This window comes from Gigantopelta aegis, chromosome 1 (genome assembly GCF_016097555.1).
Source record: "Gigantopelta aegis isolate Gae_Host chromosome 1, Gae_host_genome, whole genome shotgun sequence".
Lineage (NCBI taxonomy): Eukaryota > Metazoa > Mollusca > Gastropoda > Neomphalida > Peltospiridae > Gigantopelta > Gigantopelta aegis.
In genome coordinates, this window is record NC_054699.1 from 16323603 (window position 1) to 16350062 (window position 26460).

At 35.8% G+C, this 26460-nt stretch overlaps 1 protein-coding gene across 1 annotated transcript; it reads left to right on the forward strand.

Annotated features, from left to right (window-relative positions):
• The first annotated feature begins 941 nt into the window (after positions 1 to 941).
• Positions 942 to 25007, forward strand: LOC121371183 (importin subunit alpha-4-like). The gene is made up of 14 exons (XM_041496892.1): positions 942 to 1089; positions 5420 to 5464; positions 6716 to 6879; positions 7570 to 7665; positions 8023 to 8108; positions 9289 to 9375; positions 10013 to 10227; positions 11112 to 11243; positions 12180 to 12308; positions 14503 to 14607; positions 15157 to 15228; positions 16045 to 16207; positions 17292 to 17383; positions 19553 to 25007. Exons 1-14 carry the CDS (start codon positions 1024 to 1026, stop codon positions 19643 to 19645), a joined length of 1545 nt encoding a protein of 514 aa, XP_041352826.1. The 5' UTR covers positions 942 to 1023; the 3' UTR covers positions 19646 to 25007.
• The last annotated feature ends 1453 nt before the right edge of the window (positions 25008 to 26460 follow it).

Consider the following 26460-nt stretch of genomic DNA (forward strand, 5'->3'; position numbering starts at 1 on the left):
ACACACGCACGCACACACATTAAAGGGACATACCCTAGTTTTTAAACACTAATGCATATTTTTTACTATTATAGCCGTTTTTGATAACTGAAATCATACTTTACTTAGATTTTATGGTTTACATTATCAATTTCTGTACATTCAAAATGTTTTTGGTCATCCTGGTGTTTTTAATATCGCAAAATGCATTTCTCATATTTTTAAAAACGCATGTGCGTCTGAGAAATAACAGTTATGGAGTCGAGTTTTAGTCTATTTTTAGAGGGTATTTCACCATTTCAAAGTCACAGACTCATGTTTCACTCAGTTATAACTTTATCCAAATGTATTACAGGTTTGTATATTAATTAAAGTTAGTGTAAATTTTCACGGCTTGAAACTAGGATGTGTCCCTTTAAATACGTTTAGACTATATTGTTTTGTAAAGACAAATTATAAATCGATTTAGTTTTTCTGTTAAAATTTGTTGAAAAACATAAGAACAAATATTAAAAATATAAAAACTATTAACGGGTGTTCTCGATACAAAGAACACAAAAAGCTTGTCTACTTGAGAAACTATTTAATCTTTGTGATAAAAGAAGAATTCTAGGCCTACTTCAAATTCACCAAAAAATACTGTATTACATTAGCACAAATAAAAGGCCATGTGACACCTCAGCATTTCGTATGCCTTTCCTTGTAACAATACAGTTCATTGGTTCAATGTTCAAGGCTTTATTATTTTATTTTATATTGTAAAAAAAATTATAATTACATTTTTTCTATGTATCTTTTATACCTTTTGTTTATTACAACTGCCACAATTTATTTTTTACTAAACTAAAACTAATTTTTATTCAGTAATAAATAAAATAGTTTTTTTCAGGATTTACGAATTTGATCCAGTCAACCAATCAAACGCAGGCTTTTAACGGAGCTTTGGTTGGCCACCATAGAAGTCCGGCATTTTAAGAAGGGACAAATTGCGTAGAACATTTACGAAAAATTACTTTTTAGCCACACCAGATAATAATAATAATCATGTCTGCTGAGCCTCCTTTAAAACCACGTACCCATCTTTTTAAAAATAAGGGAAAAGATGCCGAGGTGAGTTGCTATCTTGAGTTTTTAAGTAAAACAATATGACCACGTTTTCTTTCTTTTTTTTTCTTTTTGTGATGTTCGTTTTAAGGTTAATCGCCAAAATTATTTATTCGCAGGTAAACCATATTTATCTGTCTCAATGATTTTACGTATAGCTTTAAGAATAAGAACGTTTTGTTGTGATGTGATATTGTGAATCTGAGCTATGTATTATCGTGGTAGACTTAATTCCACGTGACTGTCACTACCGAAACTATGAACATTTCAGTTCATAACTAGTACTATAACTAGTGCAGGGTGCACATTAAGTCCATACTTTTCTTAATGTGCAGGGCACGTTGCGTCCCTCTATTTAGAAAATATAAAATGGCAGGGAAAGTTTTGAAGGTTGTTGTTGGAAGATTTGTTAATAATGACGCAAGTACTCCAATCGCGATTTCGTGAGGGTATGCGGTCAAAACGGCCCCAGGATGAAACGGCCCTGAACATGCAAGTGAAAATGGCCAAAGGAAATGGTCAAAAACGGCCAAAGGAAAAAATTATCATACCATAACACTAAATTAATTCTCATTACTAATAATGTTAACCAATATAGCACAGGCAGTCCAAAACTATATGTATAAAAACAACGGTATTACTGGTTAACACTTCATTACACATTTTTAACAGAAACTATCACACAGGCGCGTAGCCACTTGGGGGTCGCCTCCCCCCCCCCCCCCCTTTTTACCGGTAGCTTTTTTTTATTTATCAATATGCCCCCAGACCCCTTAAGCAACTCTGGTGCTTTGCCTAAACAAACCCCCCAAAATAAAATATGAACTTTAATGTTATTTACAGTAAGTATGTTTCAAATTTAATTAAGAGTATTGTCTGTTACTCCTTTTACATTCATCTGCCTGGGTATGAACCCATAAAAATCATATGCACACTTATGCGTAAACGGCTTTGCTGATGAATTTTTATGTACATGTATACCCTGATGAACGTTTTTACGAAGCCTGTTATATAGATTACATTCAATTTTTATATGTGCAGGCCTGGCATTGGGCAGCAGTATTCCAGGACTTTTAAGAATTTGTTAATCATTGTATATCGGCCACTGACGTTAATTTTTAAAAACAGACTTTTGCAGCAAATGAAAATGACTGAACGGTATTTGATGTAACTCACATTTCAAATGTACACAATTGTAATAGGTAATAAAGCCAAAAAAAATAGCAATAACAATATTGTTTTCTGGGTCATCCAGGGCTCACCCTGGATAAAAAATACCTGTAGCCAAAATATTAGCCAAATGGAATTTTTATTAGCCATATTAAAAATGCTTTAGCCAATTTTTTTTTACGCAGTACTGTATAGAGTATTTATATATGAATATGAAAATGTATCTTTTTCAGCTAATTGTCTACAAACTGGAATAAATAGGAATAACAAAACCTCAATGGGGGTAGGGGCAGTTAATATATTACTTTGATTTTTCAGTGGGAGGGGTGGGGATGTGGTTATGCATTATCTTCAGAATTTGAAGCCAGTACCCCATACACCCACCCCCACTTCTAAGGCCTATGGCATTAAATTAACAAACATACAGAAATATGGGGGTGAGTGGATGTTTATAGAGGTTTTTTTTTTTTTTTTTCTTCCTTTTTTTCCCAAATAAAAATTTGAGAGCTTTTTTTTTTTTTATATAGAGCTCATTACTTCTTTAAATTGCAATCTTTATGTTAATTTGGTTAAATTGGTTTCCCCAACCCCAAACAATTTCATAATTTGTGCCATGTTGTTGCTGTTGATTTCAGCGTCGTGTTAAATGCTTGTTGTGATTTCTGCTTGCCAAATACTTCGGCTAAGAATGCCGATTTCACAGTATACTCCATTAAAAAAAAAAAAAAAACCTTGATAAAATTAAAAGTTACGGTCTTTTTAAAATCAACTAACTTATTAAATGTCATCTCACAGTCTTACAAATTTATAGCTAAAATTATCAAATAAATATGATTATTGTAAACTACTTTTATTCAGTGTACATTTAACTGCAATTTCAAGAATTTGTATAAATATTGCATTTTCATTTATCGCGATCTGCGTGCGTGCTCTCGACCATGGGTACATAATTAATAAAGACAAAGGAATAAACAAAACTGCAGTTAGGTATTCATTGATGCGAACAACTATTGTTTTTCTACAAATTTACATCAAGATTTACTTTTTCGTAATCGTATTGTTTAATGTCCGCAACGATGTCTCTTGACACGCGGGTGTCGGCTGACTCTGAAGCGTGAGAGCTATCCTCCGTTTAGCCAACGAACGTTCTTCCTAACGTTCGCGAAATATTTGATTGGTGTTCATCATGTCCATTTGGCTTAACGTGAAGCGCACAAACCAGTCTAGCGAACGTTTTGTTTTCGCTCGGTCTGGCTGAACTCGGCCCTTGAGTTAGCCTACATGTCTTTCGGCCCTGAACTGGCATGTGTATTAAAATTTACACGCATTGTCGGGCTGTTTTTATTACTTTGATTCAAAGATTTTACGAAGTAAAAATAACAAGTTACAGATCTTCCAGACATTGCTGTCATACATGTTGAATATATGCCGTTAAAATTAATAACCGCGATTATTGAAATAAGAAAACATTATAAGGCCTACGCTGAATTCTGCATGACACCATTTTTTTGTTACTGGTCGCGAGATCCCTATTACGCTAATTGAATATTTGGTATTATTATTATGTTTGAGGTGTCAGATAGATTATGTAACCGTTTGTTCACATCAGAAGACAGAAAATGGCTTAGCCAAAATTTTAGCTACTTGCAAATTGTATTAGCCATTTTTTGTAAAAATTAGCCAATGGCTAATTTGGCTACCGACAGCGCGAGCCCTGGTCATCCTCTAAACTTACATGATTGTGTTTTTTCTTCACATTTCTAGTGTGATTTTGAGGAGAGTCCGGGAGCCAGAGGCTCGCAAAAATCATGTAGGACTCTTTAGCATGGCTAGCATATGAGCATTGATTCTTCGAAATGACATAGTCAACATACATGGTTTTATGCAAAACATTTAGTGTATCGTCTGTTGTACTGAAGACATGTGGCAGGGCTTGCTGGGTTCTTGGCGGGCTCTTAAGATTTGCAAACAGGGAGTCCTTATGACAGTTAAATTTTTTAAACCAAAATCGCACACTGTAGTAGGTTATACCTCAGTAGTTACAACTGACAGTTGCCACACACATTCAGATAAAATGTAGCAGCAGTTGATTTAAGGACATTTGCATGATGTCATTGCGCTTAGGTTAACACACTTGGCTGGGAGCTATAACTTGTGCCTCTGGGGAAGCGCCTGGCATTCTAGAACCTCTGATAATTTATTTAACTACAAAAACTCATATTTATCTGTTGTTCATGTTTGAGGTTTAAAAAAACTCTTAGTTTTATTGACTGGCAAGGCTGAAAGCGTCATGGGAGCTTATGTCATGTCAGTTTCCAGCATCCGTCCGTCATTCCGTCTGTCAACTTTTCACATTAAAGACTTCTTCTCAAGTTCCACCTGGCAGTTTTCAACTAAACGTGGACCAAATGATCCTCTCATGGCTCTGACCAAGTATCATTTTTTTTTCCCTGGGTCTATTCAAAATCTAACATGGCAGCCCTTGGTCATTGATTGATACTCTTTTTTTTCTTTCTTTTTTTTACTACTACTACTATGAAAGTTCCACCAGGCAGGTTTCAATCAAACTTCATACAAAAATCATCTCATAACTGATTAAGTCTTGTTATTCTTCAAGCCGATTCCAAATCCAATATTCATGACCAACCTGGCGTTAGGTTGACCAAGACATTTTCGACTTCTTCTCAAGTTTAACCAGGCAGATTTCAACCAAACTTGGTACAAATGCTCTCCTTAACCAAGTTGTTACTTTTTGGGTTGATTGGAACTCCAAGATCTTTGATCGGCCGAAAATTTTTTGACTTCTTTATGAGGCTGACTTGTCATGACTGAGACCAAGTGTTATTTTTGGAGGCCGATTCAAAATCCAAGATGGTCACCCTGAAATTTATTAGCCTGAGACATTTTCAACTTTTTCTTGCGTTCCACCAGGGAGATTTTAACCAAACATGGTTCAAATGATCCTCTCATGGCATATATTTTTGGGGCACAACATATATCATCTCAACTTTAATATTACAGTCTAAAGCCCTGTATTTCTATTCTAAATGACATCCCTATGGCTAGTGATGTTCAAAATGTTTTTAACTTTAAATGGAATTTGTCATTCTGGTGACTGAAAAGGCATAGATTTTAATGGTGTTTTTTGTTTTTTCTTCTTTTAAAGGAAATGAGAAGACGACGAACTGAAGTCACTATTGAACTTCGAAAGGTATGTATTGTTCTTATCCAAACATTTCGGTGTGTATATTTTTTACACTGTTTCTAAGAACAGTTAAAAATTGGAATATTTATTAAGTGGGTGCTGGCAAATGATAATGTGGTTGAACAAATAAAACATAACTGATCAGTTGCAGTGATAGTGATGATTCTCCTTAAATAATGTCGGGGGCGGGATGTAGCTCAGTGGTACAGTACTGGCTTGATCGCACGATGTGTCTAGGATTGATTTCTGTCGGTGGGACCATTGGGCGATTTTTCGTTCCAGCCAGTGTTCCACAACTGGTATGTATTTTCCTATCTGTGGTATGGTGCATATAAAAGATCCCTTGCTGTTAATCAAAAAGATTAGCCCATGAAGTGGCGACAGCAGGTTTTCTCTCAATATCTGTGTGCTCCTCAACCATACGTCGAGACGCCATATAACTGTAAATAAAATGTGTTGAGTGCGTTGTTAAATAAAACATTTCTTTCTTTCCTTAAATAATGCCAGGCAAGCAGTCACATGACATATCAGATAAAATTCCTTAAAATTGTGATTGCAAGGTGATCAAATTGCTGCTCTTCTAAAACTTTCCAGTCGAGTGTGGAGGGAAGCATGACAGGAATAATCACTTTCCTGGCGAAGACTGGGAATTGGTGAAGTCGAAGACTAATTTTTATTTTATTGTCTGTATTTAGTTTGGTTTAGCAGCCATTTTGTCATACACATGATCAGTCATTTGCAGCTCTCATTCCTGTCTTTGTGGACTTAAAAAAGAAAGCAAAACAATCTTTTTTGAATTTGTATTTATATTAAATGAAGGATGGAATGTTTTATTTAATGCATTTTCAATATGGATATGTGGCATCAGAGTTAATTTATATAAGACCAAATTAAAAAAAAAAGTGTAGTTCTGGTTACATGATAAAACATTTTTTAAGGTAGGTAACCCTTTTTTTTCAATTCCTAAAATCTGTCAAACTGGTTTTGGCAAATTGATGTTGGTAAATGAATACGGAATTAAAATAGGATTCGATACATGGTCAAATTAGGAATCGATACACAAGCAGTGGTATTGTATCATCAGCAGTAGTACCATGATGCATCGGTGTATCGTGACACCCCTTGACACTTCTCGAATTTGGCACTGCAGCAGTTTTCCGCATAGCCCCCATTAAATTAACCCTGGTTGGTCGGGTAACCGGAACCACACTTATTTTTGTTATTTGGTCCAAACATGTTTTTTGTGGGTTTTTTCAGAATAAACGTGATGAGCATGTGTTGAAGCGGAGAAATGTTCCGGCCCAGGACAGCACGGACTCTGAGGATAGCGAGAAGCCGACCACGCAGACACTGCAGCAGATCGTGGAGAAGGCAAACAGCACCGACACCACCATTCAGTTGAACGCCGTCCAGGCCGCCAGGTAGTCTTCTAGATCGTAACAGTAAAATTGATCGGTTTGGCTCAACCGATGTGACGATCGATTGTGAAAATTCATCATCGATTGTGGGGGGTGTGGGGGGGGTATTCATCATCGATTGTGGGGTGTGTGGGGGGGGGGGGGGCGCACTTAGTTTTAACCCGTAAAAATGGACACCAAGTTTAGTTAATTTACAAACCTGTAACTTATTTGAATAAAGTTACAATAGAGTGAAAGAAGAATCTATGATGTTAAAATGGGAGAAATCCTTAAAAATAGATAAGCACTCGAATCAATAAACCGCGACTTCTAAAACTTTAGAAATATGAAAAATGAAATTTTTGGTATTAGAAACACCAAGATGACCAGAAACACTTCGGTTCTACGGAAATGGATAATCTAAAGAATAAAATATAAATAATGTTTGATTTCAGTAAAAAATATTGTGAGCTAGACAAAATGGCAGTAATTTGATAAATGGAGCACCATTTATAAATCGACTTCATTTTTGACGACTTCATAATCTAATATATTTGAAAATCTAATTACATTATTAATGTGTTTCTGGTTGTCATGGTATTTGTATTAGTTTTAAAGACATTTTTTATGCAAAATAGAAAAGATAGTTGTGTAAAAAAAACTAGTGTTATCTACTTAAAATAATGCAAGAGATTGTTACTTTTTTGCTTACAGGAAGCTCCTATCAAGTGATAGAAATCCTCCCATTGATGATCTGATATCGTCTGGAATTCTCCCCATTCTTGTCGACTGTCTGATGAAAGATGACAAGTAAGTATATGTGCAGTTTGTTTATGTTTTCAAGAAAATGAGGCGGGATGTAGCCCATTCAGTCAGATTGATCCCTGTCTGTAAGCCCATTGTGCTATTTCTCATTCCAGCCAGTGCTCCATGACAGGTGTAACAAAGGCTGTGGTATGTAATAGCTTGTCTGTGGGATGCTGCATATAAAAGATCCCTTGCTGCTAATCGGAAAGAGTAACCCATTGTGTTGACTTGCATGACAGTATTCCAAAGGTTAATTGTGCTTCAGAAATTAAAATAGATTTCAAACTTTCTTTGTGAATAATCTAATTTAACCATTAGAATGGTTGGTTAAATATAATTTATTGTTATGTTATTTTTCAGTCCGTCATTACAGTTTGAAGCAGCATGGGCATTGACAAATATTGCTTCCGGGACCTCCTTGCAAACACAGGCAGTTGTGGCTGCTGGTGAGTACTCTTATTGTTCAGTAAGTTGTATGAATCTGCTCTTAAAGCGACATTCCTGAGTTTGTTTTCTTCTAATACAGCTACCGGCCTCGGTGGCGTCGTGGCAGGCCATCGGTCTACAGGCTGGTAGGTACTGGGTTCGGATCCCAGTCGAGGCATGGGATTTTTAATCCAGATACCTACTTCAAACCCTGAGTGAGTGTTCCGCAAGGCTCAATGGGTAGGTGTAAACCACTTGCACCGACCAGTGATCCATAACTGGTTCAACAAAGGCCATGGTTTGTGCTATTCTGCCTGTGGGAAGCGCAAATAAAAGATCCCTTGCTGCTAATTGGAAGAGTAGCCCATGTAGTGGCGACAGCGGGTTTCCTCTCTCAATAACTCTGTGTTCCTTAACCATATGTCTGATGCCATATAACCGTAAATAAAATGTGTTGAGTGCATCGTTAAATAAAATCTTTCTTTCTTTCTAATACAGCCTTTTTAATGAACAAAGTTACATATGAAATACAGTTTGTTGTTTCAAATATTGGAGTGTGTGTATTCAATTACTGTCTTACCTTCCTAATGTTTGTCTGTTACAAACAATGTGATGACTACAATATTTAATATCTTAATTTGTATGGTTCAAAAACATCTATTAGTCCTAAACATGTTACAAATAGCAGCATATTTTAGGCAGTCTTTTTAATGGAGAAGTTTCTTTGATCGATGTCTCCTCCTATTACATTTGTAGCCCAGTGGTAAATCGGTCGCTTGATGTGTGGTCAGTTTGAGATCGATCCCCGTCAGGCCCATTGGGATATTTCTCGCTCCAGCCAGTGCACCACAACTGGTACATCAAAGGCCGTGGTATGTGCTATCCTGTCTATGGGATGGTGCATATAAAAGATCCCTTGCTGCTAATCGAAAAGAATAGCCCATGAAGTGGTGACAGCGGGTTTCCTCCCTCACTATCTGTGTGGTCCTTAACCATATGTCCGACGCCATATAACCGTAAAATAAAATGTGTTGAGTGCGTCGTTAAATAAAACATTTTCTTCTTCCTCTCATTTTTTCCAGAGTGCTAGTCCTTGAACTTAGGAGATAGGAAAATTTGTTGGGCCTGGTAATGGACATATATTGCTTTAGCAGTACTCTCAAAATGGATGTTATTTATTTATTTATTTTTATATTACAGGAGCTGTTCCATTGTTTCTAAGATTACTTCACTCTCAGCACCAGAATGTCTGTGAACAGGCAGTTTGGGCATTGGGGAATATAATCGGTTTGTATTTTGTGACATTTGGTAGCTGTAATTTATATACTTGTATAAAAGGTAAAAGTAATCAAAATAAAATTAAATGCAACAAATTCTATTCTTATTTGTTTTACATACACATTACTGCTATTTATAAACCATTGAAATTATTTTCTGATGCATCCATGTGTCAAAACTGTGCACATGGAAAATAGCCCAAAAATGGTGGTGTCGGTCCATAAACTTGTTTCCATAGAAATATCAATTCATATAGGATTATTAAACGTTGCATCACCTTGAATACAAGTACAACTTGGGATGGTTGTGTGTCACATACCATAACTAGATTATCGTGTCCTGCTTTTCATGTATTGCTGCTCATATCTCCCTTATTAATTCATATAATCAATCCCCGTCGGTGGGCCCATGGGCTATTTCTCGTTCCACGACTGGTATATCAAAGGCCGTGGTATGTACTACCCTGTCTATGGGATGGTGCATATAAAAGATCCTTTGCTGTTAATCGTAAAGAGTAGCCCATGAAGTGGTGACAGCAGGTATCCTCTCTCAATATCTGTGTGGTCCTTAACCATATGTCTGATGCCATATAACTAAATAAAATGTGTTTAGTGTGTCTTTAAATAAAACATTTCTTCATCTTCAGGCGACGGGCCACAATGCAGGGATTATGTAATTAACTTGGGTGCTGTGGCACCACTACTTGCTTTCATCAATCCCAGTATACCCTTACCTTTTCTACGAAACGTTGCTTGGGTTATCGTCAACTTGTGTCGCAACAAGGAGCCACCGCCACCGGTGGAAACGATAAAAGAAATTCTTCCAGCACTCTGTCAACTGATCCATCATACAGATGTGAATGTAAGTCCTGCCAGCTTGGGTTGTTATTATTATTGAGAGTGGTGTGCATGGGGATTAGGTGGATTCGTATCATTTTATTATTAATGAATTTAAATGCTGATGAAATTTTGTCCGGTTATAATACAAATGTTTCCGTGAATTTTGTTATTTGTAAAACCGAACAATGGTTACGTGAATTATGTTTGCATTACCTAATCAATTATCTGAAACTTGTGTTGAAATTAGTTATCTTATGAAGTTTTGCAATGTTAACGTAAATTTAATGTTGCATAGCCCTGCTAGGTGGTATCGGGTTTCCAGTCTACCAAGTTTTCGAGAGAAAAAAGTACGTACCTCATCATTTAATGGGAGTGGTCACTGTCTAACCATTACTCCCCATAGACTGGTTCAAAGAGTACTACAAATAGAGTACTACAAATAGATTAAATATTACGGCTCATTAGGATAATATCTTAAATGGTACCCCTTCCCCCTCCCCTCTCCCATAATTTAAGTTAGGGAGCAATTAATCACTCCCCTCAATGATGAGATCAAGATGGATGATAAATAGTTAAAGCCATTTTTCACAAAACATTGTAAGTTTACATCTGCGACTAGCAATTATACTGGCCATACATTTTCATGTGTCTGGTATCTATTTTAGGTAGAAAATTACCTCATTACGGAAGATGGAGCTTTTTAAGGACAAAAGAAAATGAAATGTGCATTCTTGTAACTATATTTGTTGTACTATTATAGTGATAAGAATTGTGGTTTAATTGTGGGTTTACGTTTACATTCAAAACTAAGCTTAGAGCGTTTTGTGAAATTGGGCAGTGGAGTATAAAATGTATTCTTGATGCTAGATATTTTATTTAAATTTTCGATCAATGTTTTGTTTCCAGATTCTAGTTGACACTGTGTGGGCTCTGTCATATCTAACGGACGGCGGTAACGATCAGATTCAGATGGTGATAGACTCGGGTGTCGTCCCTTTCCTAGTTCCGTTACTTAGTCATGCAGACGTCAAAGTTCAGGTAAACGTTACTTACTAAAAACATTTAATACTTAAAAATATTACGGGTAAAACTGCATGGCAGTAAACCTTCATAAGAATTAAAGGGTTTTATTTTCAACAACTTGAAATATTCCTCTTCAAGTAACATATTTGCAAACATAATAGCTAGCATTAGCTTTAAAAAAAAAAAAAACAATTCTTCAACTTGTGGGATGTTTGGATAAAACTGTTAATGTTTGGATAAAATACACTTTGAGATAAATTAAATTGTAAATTTTCAGGCGATATACTTCCCCACCCCCTGCAAAAAAAAATCCCACGCCAAATAAAATGAAACATTTATCAATTTATCATGGACATTTAAGTTGAAACTGCAATGAGATAATTATCCATTGTAAATTTATGATTCCGACATTTTGGGAAGTTTTGCACAGACGTGTATGATATATTGTTGACATTGTTGTACTAAGTTGACATACAGCTAAAAAGATGATTTATTAAAAAAACCTTAAATTGCTTAATTTTTTAAGGGGAGTATTTATTTTTTAATCCATTTAGTAAATCAACTACCTTTATATGTATGTAATTATGACAGTGTGCTAATGTTATTAAACTAATTACTAAAACAATTGTCTATCACAAGAGAATAAATTACGTTAATATGACATGCTTAATATTCTGTTATGATATTCTCTTCTCTTAATGATGATAAAATTCAAGGCTCACACTGGAATGGATTTTGGTTTAGCCAGACGTAGACTATTTCCTTAAAAATTATTACAATTTAGTAAATTTAAAGAGTAATTTATAGCCAAAGACCAAATGTTTTAGCCACTTTATATAAAAATTAGCAATTGGCTAATTTGGCAATGGACAGGGTGAACCCTAATAATTGCACGTGTAATATTCTATTTTGGTATTCTGTTCATTTAATGTACTCCTGTTTCATTTTTAGACGGCAGCGTTGCGTGCGGTGGGTAACATTGTGACAGGAACGGACGAACAGACACAGATTGTCCTAAATTCTGACGCCCTTTCACATTTTCATGCACTTCTCACCCATCCGAAAGAAAAAATAAACAAGGTAATGTTTGTTATAGAGAAAGGAGTTTTATTATATTATAAGATAGATAACAGGCTGTGAATTTAGCACTATTACTGTTCTTACGTGAATCCCATATTTTGGGTCGGAAGCGTAAGATTAACAGATGAAATCTCAAAATATCTATATTAATTCATCTTTATAGGCAGTATCCTGGAAAAAAAAAAGGCCTGTATACTGTTGGCAAATTCAATTTCAGTACATACGAAAAATTTAACTTAAACCTTAATGTGGATAGAATAGAGCACTCGCCTGAGAAGAAATGGCTTACGTGTGCTATTGCTCTCACTGAGCTGGGGGGTTTTCCCATTCCAACTTGTTCACATCTGGTATGTCCTAAATAGAGATTATTATACGAGCTTGTCAATGATTTTTGTATTGCCCGAGCGAAAGCGAGGGTAATGCATGAATCCTGAAACGAGTTTTGTAAAATCAGTATGACTCGCATGCGAGTGTAATAATTTCTTTATTATCCATATTATTATTGTTGTTTATGAATAACAAGACCCAACTCAAAATCTTTCAGCCACAACTAGGAGACTACGAAATGACATTATATTTCAAATGCACTGTCTGAGCTAGGACTGGAGAAGCAATGTCATGTTATGACGTCATTTCCGAAAATTACGTCATTGCACTTGTTATTTACACGTGTGCTTCGTATGATTATTATTAACTGTTATGTTAACACACATGGATAATAAGCCATAATATGAACTATCCAAGTGCATGTATACTAAACAATAAAAGAAACAAATACTAATTTGGTTTTCTTTTATTTATTTATTTATTCACTTTTAATCCCATTACTTTCAGTGTCTTATTAAAATTATCAAAGTATTGTGAATATTTTAGGCCTATTTTGAAAAAAATATACCTATTAAAATGTTTTCTTTATTGTTCAGAGACCCATTAGCCATGCTGTGGTGCCATTAACGTTCATTAATACCACGTAACTATAGTTGAAAATGTCCCGAGGTGTAATTAAAGAAATAATCCTTTCCTTGAATGAATGGTGCACACAAATCTTGCCATACTGAAATGATGACAAGAGAGGAAGATTTGTACTGATGCTGGCACAAATGGGTGCTTGTCTCTGTGTGGGCGTGGCATAGGTTTGTGTGATTGTGATACAAATGTGTGATGGGTGCTTTTGTGACTGCTGTTCACCCGGTGATAATTAAAATGAACTTGTTTAACAATTTCTTTCATTTTTACAAACTTCATTAGTTTTTTTTGGGGGGGGTGTGGTATTGCCAATCTGTATATATGTGTGTGTACATGTGTGAATGTTATTTAGCACGGTACACATGGATGTGTCTGGACCAGAATGCTTTCTGAAAAAGGAGTGCATATGAGACTGCTTTGTGTCAGTCAATGATTTGAACTAAATTAGTCCAGCTGTCCGTGTCGTCTTCCAGTCTCAATGTACATGACAAGATTACCGACTTGTACAGATCTGATCAGTCTGGCATGGATGTGGGGGTTATCTCATGTGTGATGTCTACTCCTCAAAATTCAGACCATCTTGCGATTGCAGTTTAATACAGACATTAGCCAAATAAATACCTCATAATGCTGTCGTAGATTAATTCAGCATTCTTTGCCATGATCAAAATCAGAGCAGGCTGAAGATCTTTTCCGGAAGTGATGCAAGGCAAAGAATTGCTCTCATCATTAAATGGACTAAAATAGAAGATTTGTTATAATGTAACAATAAATTGTATAAAATTACTAACTTTTTATCTTTGTTTTTATAAATTTATCAGTTTCCAGATTTGCAGTGGTCTTGGTCTAGTGTTTTAGTGTTGTATGCAAATATTGAGATAGTGTACTTTTTAACTGTTTAGCCATAAATTTAGTTTAATCGGCCAAACAAAATAAGAGCTGTCATTGCATATCTTGCCTTTGGTCGTGTTGTCGTCAAATAATGGGACAAAAATGTATGATTCATTGCCAGGGCTAGCTCTGCCACTCGCCAAATTCACCAATTGCGAATTTTAAGAACAGTTGGCAAATTTTATTTTAATTTGGCAAAAAATTTGTGTGATAATTGATTTTTTCTTGGAAAATGGCTACAGGTTTTGCAATTTGTAGATATTTGGCGACATTTTCTGAGCACCCGGAGCAAGCCGTGATTGCCATTATGTAAAATACTACTACTTCTTTTTTTCAGGAGGCGGTGTGGTTTTTGTCAAACATAACGGCTGGCAACCAGCTTCAAGTACAGGCTGTGATAGACGCAGGTCTTATTCCTTTAATAATCCATCACCTGCGTAAGGTAAGTTATAAAAAAAATTTTTTTAATTGTACAAATACTTTTAAAAATTATGTTTTAATAAATAAATATATATATATGCAATGAAATAAATATAAAGGTCTTGGCTAAAAAAAAAAAAAATAAACTAAAAAAAACCTGTTTACTTTTCTCTTCTGGATAGTGTTTTGTTGTTAAATTAAAAAAAAACATTGTCAAAATATGTGTGTGTAGGCTGATAATAAAATGCTTTTGAAAACAAGATCATGTGATCATACAAGACAGAATTATTCCGTATGGGCAGATACCACAAAGCACATCAGATGGGAGTAGATTTACGTTGTTTAGCAGTCATCTGCTTTCATATGTTATATTCCCCTGCAGAGAGAAAGAGGAAATAATCACTTACTCAGAAGCTGGTACCCTTTACATAAAGGAAGATTCTTGCCATTTCATTGGCTGTTGGGTTGTTTGGACCAGTACATGAGTATATAGGAAATTGTTGGAAGTGTTTGATGAAACTTGAAGCTATGAAGAATGTGAACCAACTTGTCTTTAAATTTGTCATTGCAGGGAGATTTCCAGACACAAAAGGAAGCGGCGTGGGCAATAAGCAATTTAACAATTAGCGGTAAACGAGAACAGGTATGAAGACACATTTATTAGTTGTTTGTTTTGTTTATCGACACCACTGGAGCACATTGATTAATTAATCTTCGGCTATTGGATGTCAAACATTTGGTAATGCTGACTCAGTCATCAGAGGAAACACGCTACATTTTTCATGATGCAGCAAGGGATCTTTTATATGCACTTTCCCACAGACAGGAAAGCACATACAACAGCCTTTGTCCAGTTGTGGTGCACTGGTTGGAACGAGAAAAACACCACGCAGTTGAATGGATCGACTCGGCGAGCACTCAACTGACTGAGCTAAATCAAGCCCCACATATTTACGAAATACAAATTACTAAGCAGATGTTTTAAAATACTTGTTGGATTTTTTAATGTATCCAGAGCTTCAACATCATGTTTTTGTTGTTTTTTTACATTGATAGACTTAAAGATGTTCTTGGCTTTGTTCCTTGACTGAATGCACAAAATAACAATCCAGCTTTCAAGGTTTCCAACTTTTGTTTTGGTCCATTGGCATGTTTATCCCACATTTTAAAACTGTTGAGCATGTGGGTTTAAATTCAGAAAGCTGCCCAAGTAACATAATGCTAATTGGCATCTCATCACAAATTGATATTTCATTGGATTTAGAATAATTTTCAGGCATGTGGTCTTTTGGTCTGATTTTACCTTTTTTGCATTAATTATTTTTTTCGATTTAATATGAAATGCTAAAAAATTATTTTAATTTAAGAGTAAGATGAATTTTCAGCTTTAAAGATTTCTTTAAAAAAAAAAAATCAAATGTGTTTTATTTCCCTGAATTTTGTTTTGTTCTTTTTGCAGGTTGCCTATGTTGTTGAACAAGGGGTCATTGACCCATTCTGCAACCTGCTCGGGGTAAAAGATGCCCAGGTGGTCAATGTTGTGCTCGATGGTGTTAATAACATTTTGAAACTGGCGGGAGACACGACGGAGGCTATAGCTCAAATGATAGAGGAATGCGGAGGTAAACTTGGTAGCTTCATTATTACCATTAGCCAGTCATCAATCTGTGAGAATACAGGCTAAACCCAAGTCACAGAACGATTTTGATTTTAAAGCTGCAGTCTCTACGTATTGTAAAAATTATTACTCCCCTACCGGTCCAACCAGAGATGATTATAGGTTTTGTGTCCATTTGTCTGTCACATATTTTTTCTGACTTTTTATTTAAATTTTTTTGCCTCAAGATATTAAGAAAAAAAATTGTGTATAGCTTTATTATCTATATGGTTCAACATAACCGAGTTAATAATAATAATAATAATAATACGAAGCACATGTGTAGTAACAAGTTTGATGACGTAATTTTGGGAAGCAACGTCGTAACATGACGTTGCTTCTCCAGTCCTAGCTCAGACTGTGCATTTGAAATATGACATCGTCTCGTTCTAGTTGTGGCTGAAACATTTTCGGTTGGATCTTGTTATTCATAAAGAAAACAACAATAATAATATGGATAATAAAGAAATTATTACACTCATGTGAGAGTCGTACTGATTTTATGAACTTGTGTCAGGATTCATGTATTACCCTCGCTCTCGCTTGGGCAATACAAAAATCCTGACACTCGTTTCATAAAATCCGTACGACACACGAGCTCGTATAATAATCTCTATTTATTACATACCACTGTTACAGATCAAGTTTACTTTCATGGATGTTTACCCATTTTTGACGAGTTATGGCCATGAACTTGAAAAAAAAAAATCCAAACTTTTTTCTTCACAATGCCTCAAGATATTGTACTGTTACAGATCATGGCTATTTACTCATTTGTCCCTGAGTTATGGCCCTTGAACTTGGGAGAAATGAAAATTTGTTGGGTCTGATAGGGGAGATGTTATGCTTTAGCTTTACTCTCAGAATGCTTGTTTAAATAAATTACTCAAAACAAGTTACGGACAACGGAACCACAGTTAGCATGAAATATTGATTTGTAGAAAACTTAAAAAAAAAAATTAATTCTATTTTAGACTTGTATAATAAAAAACAAAGAAATAAAAAAAAAGGTAAATTGTATTCATTACATCCTGCTTGTTTATTTTCAGGTCTAGATAAAATAGAACATTTGCAAGCCCATGAAAATGAAGACATTTATAAACTTGCTTATGAAATAATAGATCATTTCTTCTCTGGAGAGGTATGTATTTGTTACTACCATTGCATTGAAACAGATAATGACAGTATTTACATCTAAATGTCTCTATATGGTCTTCTCGAAGGTGGCTGGAAGTAGCCTAGTGGTAGAGTGTTCGATTGATGCACGGTTCGTCTGGGATCAATTATGTTAGTGGGCCCATTAGGCTCTTTGTCATTCCAGTCAGTGCACCACAACTGGTATGGAAAAGGTTGTGGTATGTTCTATGATGCATATAAAAGATCCCTTGCTACTAATGGAAAACATTTATTGGGTTTCCTCTCTTAGACTATACGTCAGAATTATCAAATGATTTGTCATTCCAGTCAATGCACTACAACTGGTATATGAAAGGTTATGGTATGTTCTATGATGCATATAAAAGATCCCATGCTACTAATGGCAAAAATTAATTGGGTTTCCTCTCTAAGACTGTACGTCAGAATTATTAAATGTTTGTCATCCAATAGCCAATTATTAATAAATCAGTGTACTCTAGTGATGTCGTTAAACAAAACAAACTTAACTATTGTGGTATTACAAAATGATACTGCCACTGTGTTATGGGTTCTGAAATATATACTCTTCAAAAGAAGAAACACAAAACCACATTGTCGTAACATTTGGAGAATTGATTTAATTATTGAATGGTGAGTCCGATAATTACCAAATGTTGCAGGATTGTTCACAATTCACTCTAGTCCATTGTGAGTAAGTGATAGGACACACCACCAAGGTCAAGGTCATCTGGAGTCAATACCGGGTGTGGCCTCCACATGTGTTGACAACTGCCTGGCACCGCCTACCCATTGAAGCAACCAGAGTACGAATGACGTCCCGGGGGATGGTGGCCCACTCGGCCTGCAAGGCTGCTGCCAGCTCGGGCAGGGTCTGGGGCTGTGGTTGTCGCTGTCGGAGGCGTCGGTCCAACTCGTCCCATAGATGCTCAGTTGGGTTCAAATCCGGTGATGTTGTGAGACGTGCTGTGTGAGGCCTGGCATTGTCATGTTGGAATACTGCGTTGGCGTTGGCCATAACTGGAACGATGTGTGGCCGGAGGATCTGGTCAATGTAGCCCTGTGCATTCAGGTTGCCCTGCACGTGGACCAGGTCAGTTCTGCCAGTGTGTGAGATGGCTGCCCACACCATGACACTACCCCCGCCGAATCTGTCCACTTCCTGCACGCAGTTTGCCGCATAACGTTCACCACGACGCCTATACACGCGACATCTTCCATCATGACGTCGGAGCAGAAATCGGGACTCGTCACTGAACCACACCTGTCTCCATCGCAGTTGAGGCCATTGTCGATGAATCTGGCACCACTGCAGTCGGAGTCGACGGTGTTGTGGTGTTAAGATGACACCTCGAACTGGACGTCTGGCACGAATTCCTACCTCACGTAGGCGGTTCCGTACGGTCTGGTCGGATATCCTGCGCAAACCTGGTATTGCTGCGGCTGTGGAGGTGGCAGTAGTCAATCGTTCCCGAAGGTGGCGTACCCGGATGTAGCGGTCCTGCCCGGGGGTAGTGACCCGTGGTCGACCGGATCTAGGGAGGTCACGTGTTGATCCATGTTGCTGGTAACGGTCCCACAGTCTGGAGATGGTGCTTGGGGACACATGGAATGCCCTGGCAACGGCCGTTCTGGATTCGCCTGCGTCTAGTCGGCCGATGGCATTGTTTCTCTGCGGTTCACTGAGACGTGGCATGTCCTGGATTGTCAACTGTCGGCCAGATACAGAGGCCAGGCAAGCGAACACCCTGCACTTTTATACTGTCGGTGTTCATGTTGCACGTGCAGACAACGCACGTGCAGTGGTGACATGGTTTGCACGTGGCTGCGTTTTTGTGAATATTCACATTTTGGAACTTTATTGTACAGTAGCTGCGTTTTATCGAATGTAACCGTGGGAATGTGTTTGGGACATGCAATGACCTTATATTCACAAAGCATGAACCGGTAGGAAACATAAAATCGGAGTTATAACCCATTTGTACCCTTTTGCGTTTCTTTTTTTGAAGAGTATACTTTACAAATCATCATGGTCATGTGCAATTCTTGAATCAGTGGTGTTATTAAATGTTTTGGAAAGTTTCTTTTTGTTTAACTTAATAGATATAACACAATTGTTAGAAGTTTTTCATATTTTTTTTTTTTTTGTATCCAGATTGAAGAGGAAGCATTACTGCCAACAGCATCTAACGAAGGCTACCAGTTTGATCCCAATGCTCAGATTCCATCAGAAGGATTCAAGTTTTGACGACGGATACAGTTTGGCCTTATTGAGTCTTGTGGCCGACTGTGCACCTGCATTTAATAACGCCAACATTGAAGACTTTCCCACGACCTTCGCTCCTCGGCTGACTTTTGACTTGCCACTTAATTGGTATCTGCGTTGGATTGTCATTGGGGATCTGGAATTTTTAATATATTTTTTAATTATTTAAAAAAGAAAGAAATGTCCACCCAGTGACAACATTCTAGCCAAATTGAATGACTGGCTGACGCGCATTTAAACAGCCTGGGGTTTCCCCCGACTTCCACACTGTGAACTACTGAAATGGGAGGGAGAGAGAATTCTTTGCGGAAAAAGAAATTCGGAAAACTACAAAGTGCCTAGTCCAGAACATAACAATGAATGAAGGCTATCAATTCTTCCTGGCTATATTGTTCGACTGGATTTGGTGATATAACCTTGGGGAAGAACTCTTTTTTTTTTCTTTTTTTTCTTTTTTTATACACAAAAGACTTGACGGTCACCAGAAGACATTTAAAAAAAAAAAAAAAGTTAAGAAAGAAAAAGGGGGGAACAACCCTCTCTGCAGATGGTTTCTTTCTAGAGGATTGGTGCTTTTTTTCTAACTGAATGTCTCGAAGTTTTTTTTAGCTAGCATCTTGAACTGCCGCTAAAAAACGTGACATGAAAATCCTCGGAAAGTGCCATCTGTATTGTGTACCAAGTCTGTGTGCCCCCCAAAGACGTCTGTGACGGACAGTGCTTCATTGATAGAACGCTTAATGTTTGTTCAAACAGACTGCGACTGAGACAACGGTATCCAGATGCACAGTTTTATTTCGTTCTCCTGACACTGCGTTTGTTGATCAGTGATATAGATTATAGATATATATAAATAGATATATAAATAGATGTACATACACATTTGACCCAAGGTTTGTTAAAAAGAATTAAAAAATTGGAGGATTTTTTTTTTTTTTTTTTTTTTTTTTTTTTTACCAATGAATTTTAACCTGTAATTGCCCCATACGACTTGTTAGCCAGAATTAAAAAAAAAAATGAAAGACTGATGGATTTAAAAGAAAATACATAATACTTAAAGCATGTGTGTGGTTTTTGTAGGGTCTTTTTTTTTAATATAAATAAGTTCTGTGTAACCAATTTGTTTCACCTGTTTCTGTTTTTGTTTTTTTTCACTTAAAAGTCTTTCAAAGAACTGATTTATAAAGGCTTTTTTATGTGATTTAATTAGGATTTTAATTTAATTCGCACAGTGTGATAACTTATAAACAGTCATGTGGACTATTTGTTTGCATAAATTAAAGAGACCATCTGCATTTTGAAAGGGACTATCATTAGTTTTCTGCCATTGCAACTCGTTTACCTTTTAGATGACTAAAATTACATATTAAATTTATTTTTCTGTTTAGAATATCTGTGTCTGTATAAACAAGTTGTTTGTTGTCGTCCTAATGTTTGTAGGAGCTCAAACTGAATATTTTCTGAAAGAATTTTGTGCGCATTAAAATATACCACACAAAGTAAAATTAACAGTGCCTGCTACAAACTGTTTTACATGACTACATACACATTAGATGTACACAGATTGGTATTCTAAAGAAGAAAATAGATTTAAGATGTACTTTGTCTTTCTTCTTCTTCTGCATTCAATCTTTTTATGGCTGTCCCATCAGTAATCCGGATGTGACTATGGAGTTTTCCCGTCTTCCGGAGGTTGTCGACAGATCGTTTTAGTCTTTGAAAAATATGTAATTTTAGTTGATGAAAAAGGCTGTTGGTCCTAAACCTCTTACAATGGCTGCAAACTCAAGATAGTCTCTTTTAACATTAAATACATTTTTTGTAACATGTTCCACTTTTTAACTATATTAAAATTAAGAAATAATTGTGTCGGAGGGAGGAGGGAAACGTCGGTCCCAGAAGTATTTAAAATTTCTAATGCAGTTTTTATAATTTTAGTATGATTAATTGTATAAATGATGAGACCATTTAACCAATGAAAAGGTAATAATTGTAACTAAATGTTTGACATTCAATAGCTGAGAATTGATAAATAAATGTGCTTTAGTTGGGTTTTTTTTTATAGCAAAAACATGATACTAGTGATAATGTCTGTTAGAGGAAAAGTGAAAAACACAAACTCCACTAAATATCAAGTAAAAGATAATCTAGTACCACTATGTGTTAACTTGGTCTTGTCCAAAAATAAATTTAGTTTATCAGAATACATGTGCCAAACGTGTAAGAATTTAAACCGGGTTTACAAGGTTACAAGTTTTTTTCCTACTAGTTGAGCACATGCATTTTAAATGCTTTTTTAAATAACAGGATGTCCAAGACATCCCAAGTAAATCTACGTTCTAGTATATTTAATTTAAAAAAGAATGTTCTAATATTATTCAGTAACATACTGACTACAGGTGTAAGTTACATGGTATTTGAGAAATGTTTGATAAACTTTTGAACATGTCCCTCGCATTTCTCTGACCATGTCGGTATCTCCCACATAAAGCAGGCCTCTAACCCTTTTGTATCTCTGACCGTGTTGGTATCTCCCACATAAAGCAGGCCTTTGACCCTCTTGTTTCTCTGACCGTGTTGATATCTCCCACATAAAGCTGGCCTCTGAAAATTGCGAGAATGATCGTTAAATTCACGCGTTGCTAATTTTTGCCTAACCTATTTTCTGTTCGCACAAAATTTGGAGCACCATTTACTTCGATATAGCGGTTATGCAAAAAGGGAAATGGCTTACCTGGATTTATTTTTGTGTAACCGATAAATGGGTCATGCAGATTCTCAATTCCCAGAGGCCTGTAAAGGTTACCAACAGTTTAACTTGCATGGTTTTATTGTTTTGACATCACCGTAACATTTTGTACAAATGTCCAAGATTTCATCTTTTTGTCTCACCATGAGATATAGGGATTATCTTACAGCAATGGTGACCATGTCGACATTCGTGTTAAGCTCCAACTTTTAAGGTTTTTTTTTTTTCTAATTAGATTCATGTCTCACAACCTGTAAGTATTAGACCAATAAAATTTGGTTTATAGTGTCACCTATGCATGTTTATCTCCGTACATGTTACAAAATTTGTTAAATTTAGCTGAATGTTACATTTTTACAATTAGGTCAGTTTGTCACAAACTGTTTTGGATCAATCAAACTTGATTTGTAGTTGCATCTATAAATGTTCATTTATATGCATGTGGGGTAAAAATGAGCTTTTTTTTTTTTTTAAACATGAATTGAGATTTACATCTATGGATGCAATTATCAGTGACGCCAAATATATTATGGTAGGCTACACGTTAAATCCACTTAATTCTGGACACTTTATTCATTACAAATGCACATATAAAACATGGTTTACATTTTAAACAGAATTGGTAAAAAAAATTAGTTGTGCAATGTTTATATTGGATATGTCCAATAGCACAAAAATCCCAACATATTTCTAAACATCCCATTAAAGTATTTTATAACTATTTAGAAGTATTGACTTTTTTAGGAATTAAATGCTGGAAACGTTTTATGTTGAGTAAATTAAAAATGTTATTTAGCAGCCTTGTACAGAATGTGCTTGTTTGTGCTAATTTGTATAAATTATTCATAATATTTTTGTTAGGGGAAAAGAAGCCTATCCTTAAACCTACTACTGAATTGACGTTAATGTTATTGGCATCGTTATGGAACCCATGGAAATGTTTATAAACAGGCTTTTTAAAAGACCAGGCCAGGGGCCTAATTCACAAAGGTCTCTTAGGCTCTGCTAGACACCAAAGCATCCTCTTTGCAAGTCTTTTAGCATTGCACTGCGAGATAGCAAAGTTTGAATCTGGACTCTCTAAAAGTTTTATAAGCAAGGGCCCTGATAAGAAATGTCATTCCTTATTAGCTTGATACCTGATGTTGAAAAATTTAAAGATGAAAACCATCCAGTATTTCCAACTTCAGTGCATATCCAAAAACTATACAGGTGTCCTTTTGTTTTTTCCCTTCAGGCCGACAGTAACTAGTTCTAAAAGATGTGCAGTGGGTTTTTTAATTTTTTTATTCATCTCCGATTTAACACACACACACACACACCCATAAAAACGTACTTTGAGTTTGTTTTTTTTTTAATTTAAAGTTATGTTTGGACATAGTTAAGTTTAAGGACATCGGTGTTGTTTTTAAAAAAAATTCCACATACCAAATTATTTTATATCTAGGATTTTATACTTTTTTCTTTTCTTTTTTAAAGCCTACAAACATATCTAGGGGTTCCTGAATACTAATGGCATGTTTTCCATAAAGGAATAAAATTACTTAGAATATTCAAAATTTAACTGTTGTGAAAAAAACAACAGATTTTTATTGTCTCTGTACAAACAATATTGCTCAACACATTGTAACCCTATTACATAATAATAATAAAAACCGTCAAATGATGCACATAATGTTTTATTTATTGCAAATGTGGTTCCCTTTCCCCAGCAGGCCATTGGAAGTTCCTGTCATTTTAAGGATAGGTCTTGGGTGGACACTCAATATCTGCCTATTGGGTTGCCAACCAGCTTTTATGCATAACTCGTGTTGTTGGGAGGTGTCATGTGAATTGTTAATTTGTTGTTCTCCCATCATCATTGGACCATTTCAGGTATCATCATCTTAAGAGTGAATTAAAAACCTCTTCCATCACATTTTAATATCTGCAGATGTTTGTACAAAAAGTGAAAATATTAAACCAAGGCCCTCATTTTGTGGACCTTAATGTCAATATTAAATGTTTGGAGGAAATAACAACTGCCATAGATAAAACATCCAATACACATGATTACACCGATAAATCGGTAATAAATTGGATGTTTTGTATTAAAATGATTGGTAGATGAAGTAAATTACAATATTATTAAACTATTGATTTAAAAAAAAAAAAAAAAAAAAAAAAAAAATCTAATGCCACTTTTTGGCAGTTATATACTAGAGGTAACATTCTCAGTTCGACCATAACTTGAAGTTGAGATAATCATTGTCCTTCCATTTTAAATACTATGGCAGTATCAAATGTCTTCATGTCTAACAAATGAAATGGTCCAATGTCTCGTAAAGTTCTGGACAGCATTCCATAACGATAGTCTGTTAAAAGCAGAACAATGGAGGCTGGTGTATATTAAATTTATTTTATGCAAAAACAAAATGTTAAAAAATGTTTCGGCATTAAATGTGGAAACCTTCAATGTTCTGCAGCAACTTGTTTAAATTGTTTTTAAAAGTTTTATATATAAAAATGAAAGTCTTGCTAATGCTGTCCAAAATATAGTTGCAAGGCAGTCCTTTACAATGTTTAGACTTGAAAATAAAAATCAAATTATTCTGATCAAGTGTCATGTATTGTGTTCATACATTTCCAATCTCATGGATACTAAAACTGGGATGTGATTTTCTTGTTTGGAAGGTACTATCCTGTCTGGGATGTTATGGTGTCGCGTACTATTACCAGGTCACTGGCACCTACATTTCACGGTCTACTGTACATAACAGTAAATCCTTGTCCAGATCATATCTTGCATACAGGATCATCAAACCTAACATGCAAGAACAACTTGGGATGGTGGTGTGTTGTGTACTATTACTAGGTCACTGTGACCTATTTTTCACGGTCTACTGCACATAACAGTAAATCTTTGTCAGGAACATATCTAGCATACAGGACTATCAAACCTCATGTCTAGGAACAACTTGGGATGGTGGTGTGTTGCGTATTATTACTAGGTCACTGTGACCTAGTGACTTTTAGTCTACTGCACATAATAGGAAATCCAGATCAGATCTTGCATACATGACCATCAAACTAACTTGAGGTGGTGGTTGGTCCAAAACCGCTCTTGAAGGCCAACATGACCTTGTATATAATCAAAAACAAAAATGGCAGTAAATAACATTTTTAATGCTTAGCACCATTAGTATCAAATGTAATAACTAAAACAAAGGCACAAAAATAATTATTTTAACATACGAGATATATATATATACATTACAAATACTGAAATTGCACCAGCCCAAGATGACTTGTCAAAGCAGATCATCTGATACAGATGTTACTTTAACATACACAGACCATAACAAATCTACAACAATTTCAGGGGTGGGGTGGGGATGTTGGCTCCCATGGACCCTCCCATGAGTTCCATGAAAATACAACTACTGAAACCTAATACCAGTATTGCAACAGACCATGGTATGTGCTACTGGATCTTTTTTGCATGAACAGTCACACCAACATCAAAATGGTAACTGGGAACTTTCTGTGTCTCGCATAATTATCTTGCACTTTCAGCCACATATGTTTATATGTTAAACAATCAGTTTTCTAGGGACCGGTAAAAGTAACTGAAAAAACTTATTTAAAATTTTGATACTTTATTCTGGACTTTTTTGGATGGATACAAGTGCCATTTTTCCAGAACTTAAAAAGATGAATGAAAGTTTAGTGACACCCCCCCCCCCCCCCCCCCCCCATATCACAAAAAATACACATGGGCTATTCAGTGTCAAACCTGAACATGATTAAAACTTAAAGATGCACAGTGCTTTTAACAAATGTATTTAAGGCTTGTGAAAAAAATCCAGTAAATTATAAGCATCTCGTATGATTGCTAAGTTTTTCAAAACCAGGGTGAACATTTAAAGTTTGTTTTGTTTAACGACACCACTAGAGATCATTTATTAATCATTGGCTATTGGATGTCGAACATCTGGTAATTTTGAAATTTAGTCTAAGAGAGGAAACCAGTTAAATTTTTTCCATTAATAGCAAGATCTTTTATATG

What these genes read in the sequence shown, in the direction of transcription:
- LOC121371183 (XM_041496892.1), top strand. Translation starts at nt 1,024, where the DNA reads ATGTCTGCTGAGCCTCCTTTAAAACCACGTACCCATCTTTTTAAAAAT. An exon ending in GGCATTGGGGAATATAATCG is followed by an intron (nt 9,376 to 10,012) that starts GTTTGTATTTTG and finishes CTTCATCTTCAG; the next exon opens with GCGACGGGCCACAATGCAGG. An exon ending in CGAAAGAAAAAATAAACAAG is followed by an intron (nt 12,309 to 14,502) that starts GTAATGTTTGTT and finishes TCTTTTTTTCAG; the next exon opens with GAGGCGGTGTGGTTTTTGTC.